The sequence below is a fragment of the Molothrus ater genome, chromosome 16 (assembly GCF_012460135.2).
Source record: "Molothrus ater isolate BHLD 08-10-18 breed brown headed cowbird chromosome 16, BPBGC_Mater_1.1, whole genome shotgun sequence".
Taxonomy (NCBI): domain Eukaryota; kingdom Metazoa; phylum Chordata; class Aves; order Passeriformes; family Icteridae; genus Molothrus; species Molothrus ater.
Window position 1 is genome coordinate 3,577,402 of NC_050493.2, and position 23,652 is coordinate 3,601,053.

The 23,652-nt window shown below is 44.4% G+C and overlaps 1 protein-coding gene across 1 annotated transcript in view; it reads right to left on the bottom strand.

Annotated features, from left to right (window-relative positions):
• Nucleotides 1–23,652, bottom strand: part of FOXK1 (forkhead box K1) — a 56,206-nt gene that overhangs the window by 12,051 nt on the left and 20,503 nt on the right. Inside the window, exons 2-7 of the mRNA XM_036392382.1 lie at nt 17,528–17,725; nt 7,032–7,188; nt 5,625–5,771; nt 3,708–3,901; nt 2,414–2,580; nt 1,463–1,744 (exon numbers count right to left, since the gene is read on the bottom strand). Coding sequence (XP_036248275.1) covers nt 1,463–1,744; nt 2,414–2,580; nt 3,708–3,901; nt 5,625–5,771; nt 7,032–7,188; nt 17,528–17,725 — 1,145 coding nt within the window. The remainder of the gene's footprint in view (nt 1–1,462; nt 1,745–2,413; nt 2,581–3,707; nt 3,902–5,624; nt 5,772–7,031; nt 7,189–17,527; nt 17,726–23,652) is intronic.

Below are 23,652 nucleotides of genomic sequence, written 5' to 3' on the forward strand. Positions count from 1 at the left end.
GCCAGACATGCAGGAAAGGAGAGGAACCACTCTTCTAGGGGCTCTGTGGATCTCAAAGGACAGGGGGCAGGAAGAATAATCTCATTAGTCTTCTGGGAAAAGCAGGCCTCTCCCATTTTAACATTTGCACACAACAAGAGTGGAGTTAGATGGGACATCAGCACTGAGGTAAAACCTGCAGGCAAGCTGATGGGAGTGGGGAGAGAAAAGGCAAGGAAAGCAAGGAGTTCAGATAGGAAAATGCAGCAAACAGGGAAAGTAGAGACTGGAAAAGGATACAAGTGAGACAAGCAGGGAAAGAACAGGCAACAGCAAGAACCAGTGAATGAAAGAAGGGAGCAGGTGACAGGCAGCTGCAACTGTTAGTGCTTCAGGAACATGTATGGGATCCAGACAGGAATTTCTAGAGAATGCAAGTGAAACTCAAGCAAGATAACCAGTGCTGAACTAAAAATGCCAGGGGTCCTGCTGCTGCAAGAGGGGAAGCTCTTTGTCATTTTTTCCTTCCCTTAGAGAGAGGGACCATTGTCCCACTGCCCACATAAAAGCAGTCAGAGAAACCAGCCTTGCTGCTGCTACAACAGACACTGACCTTGTAGCACTAAGACCTTCTGAAATGGGGAGCAGACAAGGTGTTGTCTAGATCACAGCAAGAGAATATTTAACTCACTAAATCCCCCAAGGCTGGAATTTCCAGCTTAGGGACAAAAAAAAAGGGCCTTTGTTCTAACTGGTTTTTGAAGATTGCTTTAATGGGGCACTGCCTGCACTTCCAGAAGCACATGCTTTCCTCTAGGAATCCAGGCCTGCAGAAAAGAAGGGTTCAATCATTTATTTACAAAACCATCCTGAAGCAGAGTTGCAGCCTTTCCCAGGCTCTCTCTTTTGGCTGGAAAGTGCACATGCTTTCATAGCCAAGACACAGGCATAAATACTGGTATTGGGGATAATTATAAAAGCATGGAGAGATAGGACAAAGGGGAATGGCTTCAAACACCAGGTATAAATGAGATATTAGGAAGAAATTCTTTCATGTGGAGGTGATGAGGCCCTGGCATAGGCTGCCCAGAGCAGCTGTGGCTGCTCCATCCCTGAAGTGTCCAAGGCCAGGTTGGATGGGGTTTGGAGCACCCTGGGATAGTGGAAGGTGTCCCTGCCCATGGCAGGGGGATTGGAATGAGATGATCTTCAAAGTACCCTCCAATCCAGATCATTCTGTGATTTTATGGTAATAAGCAAATTTTAAGCACTGCATATTTTCGCAGGCTCCAAAGGCTGTTAGTTTTGTTCCTCAGGAGACAAGGGAACACAGTTGTCCTGCTCTCTGGTGTAGACAAAAAATGGATGAGCTCTCATTTGGTTTTTGTTTTACCTGGAGAAACATCTTTTTTAATGGCTCAGTGCCCAGTGAGTGAAAACGTTCAAGACTTATTAGCAGAGCAGCAAGGGAGGTGAACACTACCTCGGTGGTCAGCAGCTAAGTCCAACACTGCTCCTGCAGCTTCATGAGCTCCTCCTGCTGTGCCCTGGTTTGTGAGGATGTATCCATTTGCAGAGTTTGCAGAGGAGGTCACCACCCGGACCATGGTGACAGTGGGGGCTTGTTGAACAACGTGGATTGCGTGGCACGAGGGCTGCTGGGAAGTCACTATGGATGCTGGCATGTAGGCCACTGGTTTGGCCACCAGGGTGGATGGTCGGGGAGGAACAGCCATAATCACAGGCTGGGCACTCACTGGAGATCCTGAACAGAAAAGAGAAGCACCTGTTAACAGGAGAGGCAAAAAGACCCCCATTTATTTCATCTGTGTGCTTCCAGCCTACTCAGTGCTGCACCATTAGCAGGAATGGAGGTAGAAACAAACAAAAAAAATCTAATCTTCAAAAATACCACCCTCAAACTTCTCCTTCCTCATGTACAAAAACCCCCTACTTGTCATCTGAGCACATTTCTGTGAATAAAAGCCATAATAAACCTAAGAAAATACCCCAAACCAAGCTTTCCTTAATGAGCTTTGCCTTCCAACCTCACCCCAGGTCAGCACAGCTGACAAGGAGATATTTACCAGGTCCTGGCCACAGCACCAGAGCCTGGTGTAGCCAAGCTGATCTTATCCAGAGGGTAGCAAATGAGAGCAAGTGAGCTGTGTTACCATGGCTACTCTGCTGTCAGATCTTTACAGCCACCTAGCTCAAGGTTAGATCAGCTGTCTCTGCACATTCTGCCCCTCATCCAAAGAGGAGTCAGGAAAATGGTTTGAAGTTGTACTTGCACCATCAGTCTCTAACAACAAAGTGGAAAGAGAGTCCTGGATCCTCCAAAAAGCACTGCAGAAGCCTTCCTCTGGTGTCCTCAGCATGGCACGTGGGGCAAGTGAACAGGAAGAGGAGCTCTGGAACAGGAGCTACTCACCGGGTGCGCTCTGGGAATAGCGATACTCTGGAACTGAGGCCAACTTTGACCCAAAGTCGTGATCGTGTGGAATGGGTGAGCCCTCCCGTGACAGGCACTCTGGAGTCTGTAGGCCACTAGAGTGAGGGGACAGCAGGCCAGGGTGAGTAGGGGAGGCAGGAGCACTCCTGAAACACCAAAACACAGCGTTGGCAAGTGCAGATGTATTTTGACCACGAGACAGCAGCAGAGACCCAGAGTTATGTCCAGGAGAGGATTCTCTAGGAAGGACAGCCTTTCCTCCACACCACCCATTGCAGTCCTGCTGGGAAGAGCTGAAAGGTACACAGGGACCCCACAAACACTCCAGCTCCAAATACTGTTGTGTTATTCCTTGCTGAAGGAAACTGGACCCTTCAGAGCAGGGTTAACATTTCATTGTTAGACCCACTGCTGACAGAGAATGCCCAAATTCTGCACACTCAGATCAGTTTTATAACTTCAAGTCATTCCCAAAGGACCTATGTCAGAGTTTGAGAGTGACAGGGAGAAGAAGAAAGATGCAAGCAGAGGCAAATGTCTGGCCCTGCATATGCTTGCAGAGCAGTTGCTTCCCCTCCTCCCTGTTGCCTCCCTCCCCAACCACTTGGTTCCCACCTCTGGTCCCAAACACGTGAGGAATTGTACATTTCTTTAATGACAAACCAGAATAAAAAGCTGAAAAACTCTCCTCCTGTTTCCCCCACATTTTAACAGAGAAAATAGGAGGTGTGGGAGGAACGTTCCATGAAATTGCTACAGCTAGTGCTGAATTCCAAGTTTTCTCCTCACAGCTACAGGGCTCAAAGAAGCTGTCATTGCACAAGGCAGTGGAGCTGACTGGAGCAGCCACACAGAACTCCTGTTGCTTCACTGCTGACAACCACCATCAACCTGATCTCCCTGTAGGAGAGTGTTTTAAATACCACAGAAGTTCTTCCCACTATGATCTAATCCACATCTAAACACAGCTTTCCTGAAATCAGAGATTGGCATCTGAAAACACTCACTCCAGTGATAACTGCTTTGAATTTCTTTGAAATGATGCCAAAACAGACACGTTATTTGATGCATTTTTGTAGTTTGCTTCTGGATTTTTTTTTTTTGTTAAACACTTAAGAAGTCAGAACAATTTTCAGATTATGCCTCAGGACTAACTATATCACCTCTCAAACTATAAACAGAAGCAAAGTATACTCACTGTACTTCAGGAGAAGTTTTAGTTTATTTTCCTTGTAATGAGTTTGGCAGAGAGATGAGAGGAAATTGAAGTTACCTGGAGGAGAGAGGCCCAAAAGGTGTTCGGAAGCAGGACACTCCTCTTTGCCTTCTTTTTCTAAATGCTTGTTCTACAAGTTTGGCTTCAGAGGCAGGGTCAATCCTCCAAAAGGAGCCCTTTCCAGGCTCCTCTTGGGAGCGTGGGACTTTAATAAAGTAACGGTTCAAGGAGAGGTTGTGCCGAATGGAATTCTGCAGGAAGCACAGGAATGAGGTGATTATTTTGCCACGAAGTAACAAAGACAAATGAGTTGCACCACACAGCTTGGAAAAATAAATCCACACTGCCAGAATCAGTGTTAAAGGTAGAAACAAGTCACTCAACTCACACAGCTCCAAAGTCACAGGAGAATAGCAGGAGAAAACCTGAGGGAAAGTGTTGGAATTTCTCCTGACCAAGCTGAAAGATGGGTTTGCTCAGTACCAACCATTACTGAAATACATCTGGAGCCAGAGCAGTGACTTCTCTGTGGAAAGCCATGAAAGCAGAGCTTTTGCTGAGGCAGGGGGAAATCACTGTAAACCACATCAGAACTCTCTCAAAAGACAAGCTTTATTCTTGGCAAGTGGAAAAAGTTGCCTGAGCCTGTGCTAACTGCTCACCTGCCAAACGATTACCAGGGTGCCCAAACATGCCCTAGAGGACACTGCATCTCACAGTAATCACAATGCAAGGCAGCCAACATGGCCTCAGCCAGCTCTGGGAGGAACCCATGAGCTCTGTGGCACTCTGCAGCTCTCTGGATGATGACAAGACTGCTTATCCTTTCCATTGTAACAACCCACCTCTTACAGGGTGTAATGCTGCCTTTTGGGCTGGGGAACGGCTCAGCAACCCTCCATGTGCACTAACTCATCCCTCTTCTACTTTCAAAACAAAACAGAAGATTTTTTGAGCAGGTTTAGACAACCTTTGCAATGGTGAAGCCTTACAATGCCACTGGAGAGGAGAGAAAAAGGCAGCTTCACTCCCTGCTGAAATGCAGCTCTCTGAAGCAGGATGCAGCAACTGGTTCACAAAGCACAACTCTGCTGAGCAGGTTAGGGCAGGAAGTGAATTCCACAATTAATTAGAACTGCAGGGAAAAGCCAGGGAGGCAGAAATGTATTTATTCCAACTGCACTCAAAGTGCACCAAGCAGTACTGCTCCTGCCAGTTGCACACAGTGAAATCAGCAGCTGCAAGAGCCTTTGCAGCTGTATTAGTGTATTACATTCAAATGCCAACACCCATGGCAGAGGTGTGATGCCAAGAAAAAGTCTGAAAGCAGGTGGAGTTGAGGTTCTTGAAACTTTGGAAGCAGCCCTCAAGTGAACATTGAAGTTTGATTTAGCATGTGTTAACTACATCCAAACTCTCCTCTGAAGCTGGTCAGGCTTCCTTGAGTACCACAAAGAGTCCATGGACTCCCAGTTTCCCAAGCTCCCACTCAAATTCAGAACTTGCAAACTGACTTAGGCAGTGCAGCTGATACACTGGGAAAACAAAATATCTGTAATTATTTAAGGTGCTATGATTAAAAATTGGAGCCTCAGTTTTAGGCTGGATATCCTCTGCTTGGAGAAATCATGTCAAAGATGAGGTGAAGGATTAAGCAAGTATCTGGGCAGAGGAGTGACTGATAGCAAGGACATAGGGAAACAAAATACAAAATGAAAGACACATGACTACAGCATTAAAAGAGGAAGTAGAGAGCCCAACAGTAACACACTACATTGCCCTACAAAGCATTCAAAAAAACTCCAAGAAAACTAATCACCCACAAATGAACTAGTCAGCTTGTGTTAAACAAATTCACTCTGGGAACAGTCAAAGCAGCTCTATTCCCAGTGCCCCAAATCTTTAATAAATGCATTTCAAAGCAGATAAGCCATGTCAAAGTAGTTTAAAAGCTTGTCAGTGTCAAGAACTCACCTGCCAGCCTTTGTCAGCAGTCCTGTAATATGGATAATGCTTGGTAATGTGGGCATAGATCCCACTTAGTGTTAATTGCCTGTCCTGTGCTGAAGATATGGCCTGCACAATCAGCTGAGCATAGGAATAGGGTGGCTTGGATTCATCCTAAGCAAGAAAAAAAAGCCAAACAAAAATTTAGTTACTAACAAAGAATTCCTATGCTGCAGTACCACAACCCAAACTTAAAAAGCACACTGGGCTGTAATTTTCACTGATGCCAAGAGAGCAGCAGGGCAGCTAAGAGAGCATCAGCTCTCCCACTGCTGTTTTATGCTGCCACCACCCCATTTCACACAAGCATTTGTGTTCGAACAGAGCTACAGGGCTGAGTCAGATGAAAGTATCTCCCTCCATCTCCCCACAAACACACATAAACCCCAACTTCAATCTGATTCCATTCCCCACTGACTGTCCCACACATGCTTGCACCAGCACAAGGAAAGGGGTCAAGACAGGCAATTGGAATAAATAAATAGAGTATAGGTACATTCACTGCTTTCTGTGCTCATGAATTAAGGCCTTCAGTTCTGCCCAGCTACAGCTCCACTCTGCTAGAAGGGTTTGAGGCTGTATGTTATCAGCCCTCCTCCCAGCAACAAGCCCAACATGAAACCTGATCCCATCCCTTCCCTTCTCCAGCAGGATTTATTTCATTCTAGGAACTTTAATTTGTTTGCTAGATCTCGTATTTCCAACTCTTCACATTACTCCATCAAGAACAACCCTTCTTGTCTCAAGGGAGAATTAACTTGACAAAAACAGCCACCTAGTAGTGTGCTCCTCCACCCAATCCCAAATCAGGTGGTTTTGGATATGGAACTTTTAACTTTGATCTGAAGATCAGCTCACCAAAATTACATTTTATCACTCTAACTAAGTTATTTTTTAATCTAGATTCCACTTGCCACTCTCCTTGTTTAACGCCTACTTGACAGGCCTTCATGTTTGTTTTAAAGTCTGACTACAGACTTCTCATGACAAGGATCTGGTTTCTTCCCCTGCTTCTGCTTTCTCCAACTGTGTTTTGCAAAATACCATTAATTAAAAGAAGAAAATGAGATGCTGAATTTTATGTGCTTCTTTATGGGATCTTGATTTATCAAATAAGCAAAAATATTATTCTTGCTTAAACACTTTAGTGAGTGATTTGAATACATTTCAGGCAGCTAAGCAAGCAGAGACTACAACTAAGCCAAGCACAGTTGGAAGGAATGACCTCCACCCCCTGCAGGACACTGTACACAGCACCCTTATGGCCAGGATGTTCTTAAACCCCTTTAAACTCTAACCAGGACTAGCACTAAAGCCCCAGGCTTTAATAATCCTCCCAAGGAGCAGTGCTGGGTAGGTAATGTTTGTGTGAACCTTTGGGCTGTCCCCGCCAGATGCATCTGCCTGCTGCTCTGAGGCTGCCTTTGCCGCATACTCTGCTGCCAGCTGCAGATCCGAGGTAATGTTGTGAACAAAACGATATCCTGAGGATCCAGCACCACGTGGACTGGCTGGGCAAGAGTTGGGAACACTGGAGAGGCAAAAAAAACCAAAAAGAAATACAGTTGTTATTTCATTTATTAGCAAGGCACGCAGTTGTTACTCTTGAAGGTACAGTAAAGCTCTCGGTCATGGAGAAGCAGATGCAATGGCCTTACTTTTCCCCCTGTGGCTTACCCAAAGCCCAGACAGATTGAGAAAAAAATCCACCAGAGATAAAATTGGAATTTCTACAAAATCCTGACACTCCCTGCCATATACACTTCCTGCAATCACAACAGAGCAGCATTTCAAAGTATTAAACAACTCCTTTGTGTTTAGAGAAGCACTTCAAACAACATACAGTGTATGAAGGATGAATATTTAAGTAAATGGATAGTTTGTTATTATGACTTGTTAAGGAACAACACACCAATCTCCTTGTAATACAGACCACAGTTAATCAATCCTCCTAACAGACAGTTCTACAGTATCAGAGCTAAAGCACCCAGAGCATGGATCTGCCATGAAGGTCCCTGACACCACACCTGAGCTCCACAAGGCCATTCCCCGACACCAAACAGCTGGAGACAGGCGTTTCCTTGATTCACCCCACACCCAGCAAAGGGGAGCTGCACTCACTGCCTACACACAGAGGTAGCCCAGCATCAGTTCTGGCTGGAGAAGGCACGTTCAGAGTGGCAGGGCCACCACAAGATGGCATTACAGGAACGGTGACTGAGCACCGCAGGCTGTGAAAGGTGATAAAATGCTACCAACACATAAAAGGGGGATATAATTTGCAACATCACTCAGGCAGGCACACAGAAATGAGTGCTACAAGATGAGAACTAATTAGAGAGGCTTGTCTAGGGATCACACGTCCTTGATTTTTAGGGTTGGAAGAATCAAAGAATGGTTTGGATTGGAAGAGACCTTAAAGATCACCTTGTTCCAACCCCCTGCCATGGTCAAGCACACCTTCCACTGGACCAGGTCTTTCCAAGCCCCATCCAACCTGGCCTGGAAGGATGGGAGGGGAGGGATGAGTCTGGGAAGCTGAAGTTCCCTTTTTCTGTCTCTCCCTGTCCTGTGCTGTCCAGAATTGAGGGATTCAGTGCCAGAACAGCAGGATGCACAGCCAAATCCCAGGATTACAAATGTCTTCTAGGAGCAGAGAAACAGTAAACAAGAAAGCAAACTAATACACAGAAGATTTACATAGCAAAACAAGCAGTTCAAATTGTATGAAAAGATGCAAATTGAAGCTCACAGCTGGAACTAGAATTCAGTAAAACTGGCATAAACAATCCTCTTACTGGTGAAATGCCCAATAACTGACACAAGCAAATGCTGACACTCATCACAGCACTGCACCAAATGCTGTATGAAAAAACACTGAACATGGTCCCTTCCTCAAAAGGTGACTGGCTGGATAGCTTCTCCCACATAGACACAGGGATGGAGAGGAAGCAGTGAGACAACCCTTGTTTGCTCAGTGGGCAATACCTTGGGTGCAGAAGCAATTTGTCAGTGTAAGGAATGAGCATTTCCTACCACAGTCCAGCCTGTAAACTGAGAAGTGCTGCTACTCCTTGTGGTGTCTCTGCAAATGGCTGCAGTGCTGAGCTCAGCACAACCCAGACTGGTTTCTTTTAAAAGTGAATTACAGAACAGGGGAGCTGGGGGCAGAGAAAAGGCAGCAGAAATATCCAGCAACCACAAACCCTTGAAACAAGGAAGCCAAGCTCACTCCTGTCCCATATACCAGCCTTGTACAGCTCCTGGTAACCCTTTCAGTGCCACCCAATAGTCCTGGGCATTCATGGGTGATGCTGTTCAGAAGCACAGCAGAAGGCAAAGCTTTCAGGAAGTGCAAGGTATAAAATGTTGATAGTCCATACTTACAGATCTCCCTTTGCCAGAGATAAAGGCATTTCTTGCCCAGCCTTTCAAAGAGCAGAGACCTATTTGTGCAGGAAAATGAATGAAAATTTCCTACTCCAAGCTTTGGAAGTGGGTAATACTAAACCACAGAAGACACTCTTGATGTCTTAGTATTCGCATGAGGAGCTGGTGTGAATTTAATTATTCTGCTGTCATTTTTCCATAGCTTCTTCACATACACACTTCTTATAATGTGCAGATAATTACAACTGAAAGCCATTTTCTTACATGAAACAATGACAAACTAAAACCACAGTGATTCTTTTTGTGTCTGGCACCCGAGCAATTATTGTAACACACAGGCTACAAGTGGAATAGGATGAAACAGTTTTCTGATTTTGTTATTTGTCTGCAGAAATACACAAACAGCAAACCACAGAGACAGCAGCCAAAACTCAGGACAAAGATATGGAAGAAAAGAAAAGTTCTCCAATAAATCCATGCTCTGCAGAGCTGCATTTCTTGCTTTTTCTTTTCCTTTTTAATAAATACATAAATAAAAATAGATAAAAGAATTTATTCCTTTATTCAAGATTAGCAGAGCAAGCAGCTCAGTTTTTGCCTCTCCAGCTGTAGCGTCTGAATTTCAAGTGTGATTTCTTGCTAAAAAAAACAAACAAAGAAAAAACCAAAGGGAGAAACCCATTTCTTACAGGGCTGTGATTCTCTGGAGTGTTGACAAAGCCCTTCCAAACTAAAGTGTTAATAACTTGTAGAAAAGCCAGGCTCTCCCAGCAGATATTCACTGAAGAACAGGATCATGATCATCCCCTAAAGTAGCAGCTGCCCCCTGGGACACAGCGATACCAAAGATTTGGAAGAGATACCAATCTTTTATCAGAATGAAGCCCCTTTGTCCAGGTAGATGTGCTTCCTTTCAGCCTGGATCAATGATCAAATCAAGAGATGTGGGGACAGGACAAACACCAGGTTCAGGCACTCCAAGCACAGACAGGGTAACACATGCTGCTGAGTGCTCAAGCTCTCAGTCAATCATCACAGCTCTTCAGAGGGGAGGCAGAAAGAGCTGACTACTGGAAAAAACAAGGAGACACAATCTGTTCCCCTCCCAACATGGGACAGAAGGAGTGAAGAAACAGTTTTACTAAAAATACCCCTCTGAGGGTTAAGTTAAAATTAAACATTAGTGCAGTCAAAAGAAAACAAGCAAACACAATGCAGTGACATCAGTTTCCTGGAGTTCCTGGAATTCTCCTCACCACCCAAAGCCAGGAGCTGGCGGGGGATGCTTGCATGCACTCACACCCCCTTTAAAAATATTATGAAACAAAGAGTTTTCCCTAAAATCACCTGTTTGTCCTATAGAACAAAAATCAACTGCAAGGACACTAACAATGATTTGCTGGATATTAACATGGCATCAATACTTGGCCATAACCTGATCCATGTTGATACTATAACCTTCCACTGAGAAAAGCACCCCTAGGTCTGCAATTTCACCCTGCTGTGAGATCCCACCACACTGCTGTGATCCATGCTCACTGTCCATGCTGGCAAACTCAACTTACAAGCAATCCAAGCTAATTTGGGTTAAGCTTGCTTGATATTGAAGAGAGCATTTTGGAGAAGAACCAAGTGTTCTGCACCACTGAAAGGCACACGGAGCATGGAAGCAACCCAGCTTCAGTTACCCACAATCTTAATCCTACGGTACCATGGTAAATGCCCCAAGTGCCAGAGATCTTTGATATCCACTGAGGATTCAGCATCTCAACTTGAAACAGTGACTGCAGGCAGCCAGTGAGCCACAGTTCTCTAAATACCATGCTGAGAACTCAGCTTTAGAATCAGACTACAACCACGTGCTGAATCACCCCAGTCCTCTGCAGCATGTTTTCCATTTCAGACTTAACCCTTCTCTGGCAGGAAGGCCAGAAAGATGAGGGCTGAAGGCAGTGTCTGCAGTACACTCACCCATGTAAGTGGCAGGATGCCTTTTAAACACGGGGCTTGAACGTTCTTTGGAACACCACAATTCACTTTCAACTCCTGCCAAGAGGAACCCAGCCTGCAAGTTCACAGCACTTGCTAGCAGCAATTAACTCTAAGCTGCTGGAGAGTGTGTACAATGTGCTGCATTGCTATTGGAATGTCCACAATCAGTTTGTTTAACCAAAGAATCAGCCTGCAAAAATAGGGCGGATCACTGTGTGCATGGGGCATTCACACCAGGACACTGTGTGTTGCTGGTCTCTTCTCATTAAAAAACAAAAGAAAGGAAAAGGGATAGAGCAGATCCAGAGAAGGTACTGACAGGGATAAGTAGGATGATTGGAGATATGGAATGGATTTCATGCAAGAAAAAATTGTTAGAGACAGAAGCTGAGGTACAAAGTGACAGAACTATAAAAACAAAACCAACAGGAAGTGTTAAGCTCCTGGCCTCTTGCACCAGAAGAGATGGTAAGCACAAAATGAAACCAAGCAGCACGTCCAAAACAAAAGAAAGTGCTTCTACTTCTGTGGCTACACTGTGGGGTGACATGCTGCAAGACAGGGCTGATGACAAAGTCTGTGTGAATGGAGAAGGCCAGTACACAAATTCTTGAGGAAAGGGAAGGACAGGGAAACCACCAGGGCTTTAGAAGACAGTCAGAAATCCCTGGTCCAACGCAGTCTCCTGTCCAAGAAAATGGAGGCAAACTACACCTAAGTCAGCATTACTCTATTTTCTATGTTATACAATCCCCAAGATACCCATGTCTGAGGCAGAAACACTGCTAGAGAGATCTGTTCCCTGGGCACATTGAGATTCTCACATAAAGATTTCCACAGTCTCTCAATACTAGGCATGTTTTATGGACTAGGCGGTAATAAAAATAAAAATGAAGCAACAAGTACTTACATTATTTATTTATGGTCATATTACAAGTCTGTGAACAATCTGGAAACCAAAACACTCCCAAATTCCAGTGCCAACTTCCCCAGAAGGGGAGGCAGTAGTACGATGCAGGAAAGTTGCCCTATATTACTCAATTGAGGGATCAAGCTATGGAGGCTAAATTTAAACCAGGTATATGGAAAAAGCACATATCCTCTCTAAGACAAAGAGGAAAGATTACCTGGGATCCCATAAAGAATTGTTCACCTGACTTGGAATCTGCACTGCTAAAGAAGAACAAAACCAAAATTGCTGGTTTAGGATATGGTATGCACATGGTAGTGCCTTTGAAAAACTCCCACGTGCACATTTGTGATGCAGGTAAGAGACACAGCAGGGATAAGAGTTACAGCCTTGGCAACGCTGCCAATATACAGATTCCAGTCTGAATGGGCATTTTTAAAGCCCCTGTTTGGTACAGAGAAAAAAAAAATCACCATTTCTTATAATGCTCCCCAGTCTGTTCCTCGAATGCAAGCTGGAAGTTTGTTGCCCTGGGCACAAGGACTATGGTTAGAGAAATAGCACAAACCTCTGACAACCACAATATTCCACTTCATGAGCCTGCAAAAAGGGGCATGAAGATACAGGGACGCTTTTCATGTGCAATAAGCAAGAATCAGGTCAAAGTACAGCCCCTGGACTTGCGAAACAAGCCTTTCCACGATACACCAATCAGCAAGAATGGCTGAGAATCCTCCACTGCTCTCACCTTCCACAGCCTAGCCCCAAAATTGTAACTCAAAGAAAGACAAGTCCTTGCACGTTGCGTGTTTCAGACAGGTTTCAGAAGCAATCACAAGTGGTGAGACTGCCAAACCAAGCTGGATTTTGATGTGAAAGGAGAAATCTGAGAGCTACCCTGCCTGCTTAATGCTGAAGAAAACCAAAGCTGTCGAACAAGCCACAAGTGAAAGAAAGTGAGCTATCCACGAAAGGTGAAATTGTTATTACTCGTCAGTGCTCCAGGGGTTCCCCTGGAAAGGAAGTGACTTCACTCCAACTGTGGATTCAGTGAGCATTTTATACTCATTGGGGAAGAGGAAGTGCTCCTGTAGCTGGTGACATCTGCAACCCCTCCTCCAGCACATGGCTTGGCACATGTCCTCGAGCACACGGTCCATTATCTGCAATAAGCATGCGTAGGAGCTCCCCAGCCCAGCACAGGCTGCTGCTTCTCTTATGTGATGTATATGCATCATCCTCCTTGGCTTGTGGTTTGGAGACTTGGGTGATTAAAAATAATCACCTCTCTGTCCAACCGTGGGAGTTGCCTGAGCTGTGCATTCTGCCTGAGTGCAGGAAGTAATGTATAACTGAGATGATGCAAAAGAGCCTGCAAAAAATCTGCCTTGGAGCTCTTCAGCAGCGTTTCAGTTCAATGGCTCACAGTGCTCTGGGAAGAGGCAAAGCCTCAATGAAATGGAATGGGGAATATTTATGCATCCTGCTCCAGTGAGTGAAGGCATCCACCGAAACCAGGCTTCATTCAGCTTCCCCTACACACCTCCAGAGTAAATGTGCAAGTGCAGACTAAATCCCAAGGGTTGTGAAACAGCAGTGCATGGCTATCCTAGAGCCTGTAAAAAGCTCCCCTCCTTTTTCCCAGCCTAGTCTGGATTAAAGCAGAACCAGCATTTGCAGGTCTGCTGGAACATGGCTCACACACACTCATGTCATGCTTTATGGAAGAACAGCTCAATACATAATTTATATACTACACATGCCTATGAAGTAGTAATTACACTATGCATGCATAAAAATCAGACAATGAATTTAAATGACCTGGTAAAGGCCACAAAACAAGTTGGTGGCTAAGTCAAGATAATTGCAGTTACCTCTGAGTAATCCACTATCAGAGCATGCAATATGTTACTGAACTCATTTCTCTCAGTGAAAAAAGGACCATATGAAACCAAACAATTCAGCTCACACCTTCTGGTTTACTAATCAAGCTTATAGAACAAAAGAAGTTGATCTTTCATTATTCATGCCATTAACTACATTGCAAACTAGCTATCAACCCTTCTAGTAACAGCCAAACATGGGCAGGCACATTAACAGCTAACAGTTAAAATACCAATTTGACTTCCCACACAAATATGTACCAGTCTAGCTGGTAACACTGAACCTCACCAGGCACTTTTCAAGCATGGTTCTCACAGGACCCTAAGGACTCTTACTCCTACATGTCAAAGAAATTTTTTTACTGATAAAGACTTTGTTTGTGAGATAAGAAACCATGCCCTTTCCGTGAAAAAACCCAAACAAGTACGAGACAAAACGTTCGAGCCCCAAGTTATTCTAGTGCAGAGATAAGGCAGAAGTAGCAGCTGTAAAATATGAATAATACTACTGACCTCCAGAGTAGGACATTTAGTATTTCTGTATTGTTGTCTGTGTGTGTGTATATCTCTATACATGTATCTCACTGAGAACATAATTGCTGTCTAGAAGAGGGAAGCAAGTACAAAGAAATAATTTAATTTTCATAGATATTAAAACCACCCCAGCTCTGAGGGGCAAGGCTGCAGAGAAATGCTATTTGGTAAACTGAGTTAAGTTACTGCTACAGGGTCATTAACAATGACTGGACCATCATAAAAAGGAAACTAAACATGGTAAATCTAAACTCCAACTCAGTAAGACTTTGAGACCAGGAATAGAGTCCTGCATCCCACCTTGTTTCTGTAGATCTGATAACAATCCAAGCACAAGCCACTCTGTGGCATGGGTTACAACACAGACTTACATACATGTTGATATTGCGCATTTATCACAAAATCAGGCAAAGTGAAGTGTTTACAGCACAGGTGAGGAACTCTGTGGAACCACTGTCACTCAAAGAGGAGCCTCCAAATCCAAGGTGTAGAAGCTTAAAGCCATGTGCTGACAGATACTTCCTTAACTCCTGAAACTGTTCAGTTTTATCTCCAAAAAGTAGAGCTGAATTCAAGCAAACCCCACATGATTTTCACAGAGCTTTTCAATGCCTTGAACCTACTGAGGAGCAATTTAGTGTTACTCTGCCCTTTCACATGTTGTGCAAAATGGCAGGCTGCTTCTACTGAGTTCCTACAACCACAGTGGCCTTTTCCTTTCTGGAAAAGGAAAGAAAAATGCAAGTCTGATTTTTTTGAAAAGGAGTTTTGAACTCAAATCAGGAAGAAATAATCCATGCCTGTTTGCAACCCTCCCAGCATGCTGCCAACCAACATTTTCCCTTACAGCTGTAACAGCATTCAAAACACATCCACACACAGCCCCTCCTGGAGACAAAACACCTAGCTGAGGAAACAGTGAGCACATTTCTCCCCAGGAATAAGCAGATCTTGCTTTGCAAAGCTGCTGAGGGTGGCAGGTTTGGTTTTGTTTAACTAAAGCTCATTCCCTCTCTAGGCACTGCACTTTGCAGAGGGAAAATAAATAGGCTGGAAAAAACCCAGAAGCTTGCAGGGGAGAACCTGCAGGGAAGCAAGCTGCAGTGTAAACAGGGAGGCAGAGCAGGGCTGGGGGTCAGCAGGGCAGGGCTGGATCTGGGGGGGAGTGCAGGTACAGCCCCTGCCCTACACCAGGGTGGAGGCAGGAAAAGGGGGCCAGGAGCCACTTTCCAAAAAGGAAATTTCACCCTGCCCAGGATTTCCAAACTGCAATAATTTTCCATGGGCCAATCAGGGAGGAGCAAGGCAAACGCACCAAATTAGGAAAGTAAATACTAGAAGGGGGAGAGGAAGGAGGAGGAGGAGAACCCAGCAACCACCTCCCAAAGCAGCAGTGGGAGAGGGGTCTGAGCTTCATGCTGAGCCCCACCAGCCCTCCCAGCTCTGCCTCTGGGAAGGAGGAAAGGACACTGTGCCAGCCTCGCCCAGCGCTGTGAAGCCACCAAGAGATCAGAGAGCTGTCCTGAAGTCAGAAGGCCGGAATGCACAGCTACATGCTCCCAAAGGAGCATTCCCTTCTCAGGCAGAAACACCCAAATCACTTCCCAAGCCTGGCTCACAGGGGAGAGCTGCAAGACCCTGCTGGGGGAGAGGGGAAGGCTGAAGGGGCTGAGCAGGGATGTTTACAAACGTGTCAGGCCCTCCTCTGTTAGAGGAACTCGGAAATGAAAGGGCTTCAGCAAGCGAAACCTCAGATGTCTTTTGAGGTTTTCTGAAGACTTGGCTGGCTTAGCTTCTGCTCGAGACAAACGGATGCAATCATTAATCACCCTTAGTAAACACTGCGTTAGGGGCTGAGCACAATTCAACACTACTATTTCCACTTTCTCCTTATGCAAAAGAAACATTCCCAGGGAATCAAATATCAGTTGCAGGCATATGCCAGAGTCAAAAGATACAGCCTCTGTTAGTAACACAAACCACACTGTGCTGCTTTGCACAAGATGACTGAATGGAAACTAACTACCATATGTTGGCAAAGGAACCATCCCCCTCCCCTCCCAGCAACAAGCTTCATCTAAAAAGAGAAGGTTAAATATAAACCAAAAGCAGTGCCTGAACAGAGGACTAAAACCACAGCCACCTCCAGGCCCCTCTTTCTAGAATATCTGCACTGCACATCTGTGCAGCTCTGTAAGGCGGTCGGAAAAACCCAAACAAGCCTCTGGATCATGCAAACCCAAACCAGCTTCATTGTGACTCTGAAGTCTCAGTCTCAGCCATGCAGATTTGAATACTACTCACTGAATTAGTGCTGTCAAAAGAGATTTGCATATTATACCTTTTTACAAATGTACAGACAAGAAAACAAGCCAAAGGCTACTACTATTACCAGGCACACTCTTGCTATTCTGATGTCCACATGTTTTAAAATTCTAATACATCATCCTATACCACAAGTCTCCTTTACTTTACAAAATGCATGATACTTCAAGTAACAGATTTAACTTTAAAGGATTTCACTGAAACTCTGTAACATCAACTCTTTGCTGAAGAAGAAAGAAAACATTCCATGCACTAACTTGATGTTCATCTTATTTCTACTGCACATCCACTGATCAGATAATTTACAAAACAGGATACTCGCCCAGATGTACATTTAGATTGCTACAGCCACTCAGTAGATGGTCAGCATCCTACCCCCATTTCCTTCCATTCCCAGGAAACCACGTGCCAATGGCCACCCTGTCCCTAACTTCAGATAACAGCAGCACCACCCAGCAACAACAGAATATTACTGGGATAAAAATAAAACAGGCAGTCTTAAGATAGAAAGTAAATGCCTGCTTTCTTTTCTCCATGCATATAGGTAGCTCTCAATAAATATTTCTAATTCCACTGCCAAAGATAGACTCTATATGTAACTCTATAGTGTGAAACCAACACTCACGTTTACCCTTGAACCCTCTGAGCTCTTAAACAAAACCCTTGTGCCCTACTGCTGGCCACCACAACGTGTTTTAGCAGTCTCCCATCATTTTGAACATCAGAGATTTAATTAGTTGTTTTTAATGGGGCATTTCTTGCACCAAGGATACCAAACCAAACAGGGCTGACAGACTGATGTCAGAGAAGACATTTTTGAGAATTAAACATCTTACCTGATAGTGCCTGTGGGGGATGGGAGGGGACTGACCACGCTCCGGAGATCCGGCTCCGGGATGTGGATCTTCAGAGGTGATATTTGAGGGTAAAGTGGCCGAAGGGGATGTGTTGAGGCTTCCTCTTTTACTTCCTCTTTATGGTATAAAGATGTGAACTGGATTTTTATAACCGTGCTAGGGAATCGGAAAGTACATCTGGAAGAGAAGGAAAGGGAAAAGTCAGTTTCACACATGATACTGAATGTACTTAAGAGGTTTTGTACGCAGTTGATGCATCATTAATTAATTCAAAGTCCAACTGATTCTCTACTGATCTTTCTGCCTAGTGTCTTGGGCAGAATTACTGATCATTCATAAAGCTCTGTAAATACTTCACAGTGAATCATGGGCCATCTAGAGATGAGATGCAAGCTGAAGATTTGGGTAAGTTCAGTGATTTCCTCAAGGCCACGTATTCAATCAGTGACTAAGCAAGATGCACTCCTGTAACAACAAACTCTTGGGTCCCTGCAATGTATCAAGGACTAGCATCTATTTTTTATTAGCTCATTGTACATGTCTCAGCAAGATCCAAGTCACCAGAAGGTATCAAACCACAAGCAATAGGGAACAAAAACAGCCATAAAGTCCAGGCAGAGCAACAAACAGCCTCCAGGTAAGACTAGAGAGTACTATTTAAAGACTTGTCTCTATATATTGTATAATTGATATCCATTTATATTTGTGTACATGATATTAAAGGATCATCTAGGAGGTTTCAGGTTAAAATACATTACTTTTAGAAGTGCCTCCCTTTAGGGTTACAGCTAGCAGGTTTACAGCAGGGCCCCTGTAGGGCCTCATTCCTTCTCTAAGTAACATTTCTTTCCAACTGTTATTTAGGAAAAAAATTATTCACACAAGTGCAGCCTTCAGGAGATGCTTGGAAATTCAAAAGGAAATAAGCACTGACATTTTCCATATTTGAACAGAAAGCTTTCTAATTTACAGCGTCTACAATGAGCACATGGCTGTAAGAGTGAGTGTTCTGCAATTCTTCTTATTGCACTTTAATTAGACAATCATGTGCAATCAATACAAGCTTTCCAGGAACCATTTCACTGATACTAAGGTTAAAGCAGCAGGAAATAAAAACCAGGTTTCACCGTGGGAAAGGTCAGCAGAGCACAGTAATTGTGCTGGATTCCAGCATCTTGCCTATAGAAGGAAAGGAAAAGATTTGGGTGGTGTTGTTCTAGCACTGTAAGTGCTGGTGTGGGCTGAGCAGAATTCTTTTAACCAGTGCATTATTGAATCCTGCCAGGTAACAGAACAAGGTGACAAGCAAGTCAATCTGCACCTTATCTTAATGGTGCTATTGACAGAAATGCAGCTTTAAAACACACTCACTTGCTCTTGGTTCTTTGGCACAGGCAGATTGTGCTGTAAGGTAATGCTCAAAATTATCATTCAGGCATGGGCAACTCATTCCCATCTCCCACCTCATCTCTCAAATGAGCTGGCTCAGCACTCAGTGGCTCACAATGGCTCTGCTAGTATGGCAGGAGTTTGCATTGCATTTAATTCACTTCAGAGGTCCTGCCACCTGCACTCATTAATGCATTAAATAAGAACATCATTGCTGGCAATGCAACCTAATTGTGTTTATCTAACCCTTCTAAACAAGGTTCCCTGCAGACTCAACACGAAGGCACAGCTCAAAACAGCAGTGTCCATGCCTTGCAGTGTCTGCCAGCAGCAGGCACCAACCTCCTGAAGTGAACCTGAAACAAGGATGTTGAGCCACTGCCCTGGATTTTAAGCTTTGTACTGCTACATGGATTTGCTTAAAGAGAAAAAGCTCAAAGTACATATATTTGCAATGAGCATCACATGGACTAAGGCTCAAAACCAGTACAAGCAAAGCTTAATTTCTCAAGGCCTTATCAGGGAAAAGCTGAGCTGCCTGTCACAGAGCAATGGAACTCTCTGCTGTAACACCAACTGCTCAGCATTTTCCAACACCTGAGTCAAGGACAAATCAGTCCCTGCTCAGCAGTGTCCGGTGCAATCCCAGCCTGCTGCTGATCAAAGGCCTGACTGCACAGAGCCCTAAGGCAGTTTTGCAGCACTGCTGAGGCCAGGAGATCCCCCACTGCAGCCTCATATCAGTAAGGAGCTATCCCACTGCCTCTTGGGTCTTCCTTTTCAGAAGGAGCCAGTAATGCAAGATCCATATCTCCTAAATTGCTCTGAGGTGATGGTAAAGTGCCTCCTTAACTCCTTAACTCTACCCCACTGATGCTGCAGCAATATTAGATAAAAAGTGATACCTGCACCCAAACCACTGTGAGAGGCTGTCCCATCAGCCTGTGAGTGTGGGCAATCTCAAGAAAATCTGTTTCTTTTCCAAAATCATGAGCCAACCTGAAATGTGAAGTCTAAAGTAAGGCAGTGAACGTGCTGAAAAGGCCCATCCAGCATTGCTTCCCCTGCGAGCCTCCCCAGAGCCAGCCATGTCATTTACCCACAATCTCAGCCTGCAACCAGGCAGAGAAACAGAGCCTGGGCTGGGCTGACTACACAAGCAAACAATTCCTTGGCTGCTGTGATTTTGTTTTCAGACAGAGAGGCTTCCCAGTTCACTGAAGCAGAACCCAGGATGTACAAGCAGCTTTCATGGATTATGGTAATGAGCATGAACATGGCCATTTTGTAAGGAACCAGTCCCAGGAAAACCAGGGTATATGGATATATGCAAGGGTGCTCACAGCTTTAGAAAGTCCTGCAGCCTGCTCTGTGCTGGCTTCAGTACTGACACTGCCTGCAAAGCCAAGCTGGGGTAATATAGCTGTATTTAAGCTTTTCCTGATGCAAAAACCTGCGACCCAAGAAATGGAAATGCAATGCAAAGCAGATTGTAAATTCCTGCAGAACTCCTCCCTTCCCCCAGGGGTGAGAAGGTGCCCGGGATTAAGGTTATTGTTCCAGTCTATCACAACCACCACAGCAATGCAAACACGGCCACCAGCACAGCCCAAGCCACTGCTTCAAATTCACACAGCCTAACCCTGGGGAACCAAGTCACCGAGAAATCAGAAAAAACAAGATTTTGGAAGCATCTTGTCACAGGAAGCTCACTATTCACACCTTTGAACCTGAATGCAGTTTTTAATAAGCTTTTCTATTGTTCCCTCAATTACCCTCTTTCCAACCAAGAGGATAAACTTAAATTATATCAGGTAGTCCTATTTGGGAGTGAGCCCACATTAGTGCAGGACTTAAGCCTTTGAGAACTACACTTCTACAGAAGATAAGCAGGACAAGACAGACAACTCAAGCAGAACTGAGCATGCAGTCCTTAAGATTACTGTATATATTTCAGGTTATTTAAACTGAGTTATACTACTTGATCCGTCTTGCATGATTCCTATCAAAGATGCAATAACAACTTTTACTCCTGCTTAACATTTTCATTATGAGAAAAAGATCAATCTGAAAGCACAGATTAGACTCAACATGAAAAGCATAATGAAGTTAACTGGTATTTTCAAGGGTGCCCAAGAGGTAATTCTTTCACGCACCTCTGAAATTTCCAGCTGATTAGATGGATGAATTAATGGTCTGCAAAATCTTTGGTCTTGTTATGGGCAGGAACAGCCTGCCTCAGTTACAGATCTGCTGAGTTTACTCAATAATCTGCTCCAGACAGGTATGTGCTGCAATCAATCCCTGGCCACAGAAATCATATGGACTGAAATCACATTTACAGTAAGGCACATTCATCAGTTCCTTGTGGGTTCCAGTTTCTCTTGGATGCCTTGCAAGGTAGTGAGAATAGAAAGCTTTTTTCTTTTCTTTTTTTTTTTTTTTAGTTTGTGTTAAAACTAAAAACACACAAACAGCCTCCTCAACCTCCACAAACTGCACAGAAACAATTCTTGCCTTCTTAGACTACAGGCAGGAGAGAGTCACAGAAAAGGGATTGCTGGCTCCATGCTGCCTGCTGGAGTGCACAGGATCCATAGCAAGTGCCTGAATGCATGCTATATATACACTGGAGACCAAGGGGGGAGAGAAGGAGTGCACATTCCACACATGGTTACAGTCACATAAAAGATGTTGCTAGAATTTTGTTTGCTTGTTTTACACAAGACAGATTTTTCCAAAAGTTTCCTGGGTGAGCTCCTCCCACTGACAGCACAGCTCCCATGCTATTAGGCATCCTTCATGTGGTGAACCAGTGACAGTGACCACAAGCATTTCATCTACATAAAGTCTGAAAATAAAGTGCTAGGAAACACTAGACTTTACATAAACAGTCACCCTACAGCAGGCTTCAGGGAAGATGGTTAGGGGAAAAAACCCAACAAAATGACTGCATCCCCTGCATGGCTCTATAAAAAGCAGACATCTTCCTCCTCCTCAAAGCACCTTTTACTCATAGATGCAAAGGGAATGGAGATGCATTTGCCAAAACATAGTACCAGGTTCAATAGAAGCTATTACAGTCACTGACTTCTTTGTTAAAGCACCCTGAGTTCTGTTACACCAAGTGACTTCTGCTGAGACCTGCTGCATGACAGCAAGAAATGGCTATTTAAAGATTTTAAAAGGAGGCAGGAAACTGTGCTCGATTTATGCTTTTACATTCACACTGAGGAAAAGCACAGTGACAAAAGAAGACAAATCATGAGAAAGCCAAGGTGAAACATATATATAAAATATTCATATAACATGCATATATAAAACTTGGAATGATATTTATATATACTGTTATATATACATAAACATAAGTAGTATGTTATGTTATATATAAACATCATTCCAGTTCATCATGCAAAAGGAATAACCAGAAAAGTAAGCTGGAATTACTACACATGTGTTGTAATCACTAAGTTGGTACCATCTTTGTCTACTTTATCTCACCATAATTTATGAAATCCTGTTATTCCTGAATGTTGGGGGTATAACTGCACCAGGAGCATCTGTAGCACAGTGCTGAGATGCAGGTCGAGCGAGAAACATTGTAGGAGGTGCTCTGTTAAAAATATCACTTTTTACAATTTGAATCAGACAGCACCACAGGCCCCAGGTTTCATTCAAAACCTGCTTAAGCATGACTGTCTGCAGCAGCCCCTTTTCTTTTTAAACGTGCAGATACTGTAACCAGCCTTCTGACACTCAGTATCTCAAGCTTTCCCTCCATCAGCCTGACCTTGCATCAGCATTGGTGTGACCAGCAGGACCAGGGCAGGGATTGCCCACTGTGAGCTGAGGCCTGCACCTCGAACGCTGCGTCCAGCTCTGGACCTCAATTCAGGGAGGACATGGAGGGGCTGGAGTGTGTCCAGAGCTGGGGAAGGGTCTGGAGCAGCACAAGTCCATGAGGAGCAGCTGAGGGAGCTGGGAAGGGGCTCAGCCTGGAGAAAAGGAGGCTCAGGAGGGACCTTCTGGCTCTGCACAGCTCCTGACAGGGGGAGCAGGAGTCAGGCTCTGCTCCCAAATAACAAACAACAGGACAAGAAGAAACAGCCTCAAAACCTTGTGCCAAGGGAGGTGTATATTGAACACTGGGAACCATTTCTTCACCTAAAGGCTTGTCAAGCACTGGAACAGGCTGCCCAAGGCAGTGGCAGAATCACTGTCCCCGAGAGATTGAAAAGATGAGTGAATGAGGCATCTGGGGACATGGAGGGATTTAAAAGACCTGTGGATGTGGCACCTGGGGACATGGCTCAGTGGTGCCATTGGCAGTGCTGGGAGAACGGGTGGACTCATGATCTTAAAGGTTCTTTCCAACCTAAACAATTCTGTGATGTGAGGGGACAGCAGTCCAACTCTTGAGGATGGGGCAGTTATCTCTACAATCAAAGACCTTGGATTCAGCAAAAGTGGCCAGCCAGAGCTCTAATCACAGCACACACCATGATGATACAGAACTATGCCATTACTGGCTAAAGTTTGATCAAGATTGCCCACAAAAAGTGCCCTTGTAAAAGTGAAAAAATCCCAAACAACCCCCATGAAACAGCTGTTTCTCTGTTCCCTGTAATTTCACTGAAAATCATTAATCTTGTGCCAATAGCACATAGCTCACCCCAAAGCATACAGTTCTATTTCCATGCACAAAATTCCAAAAT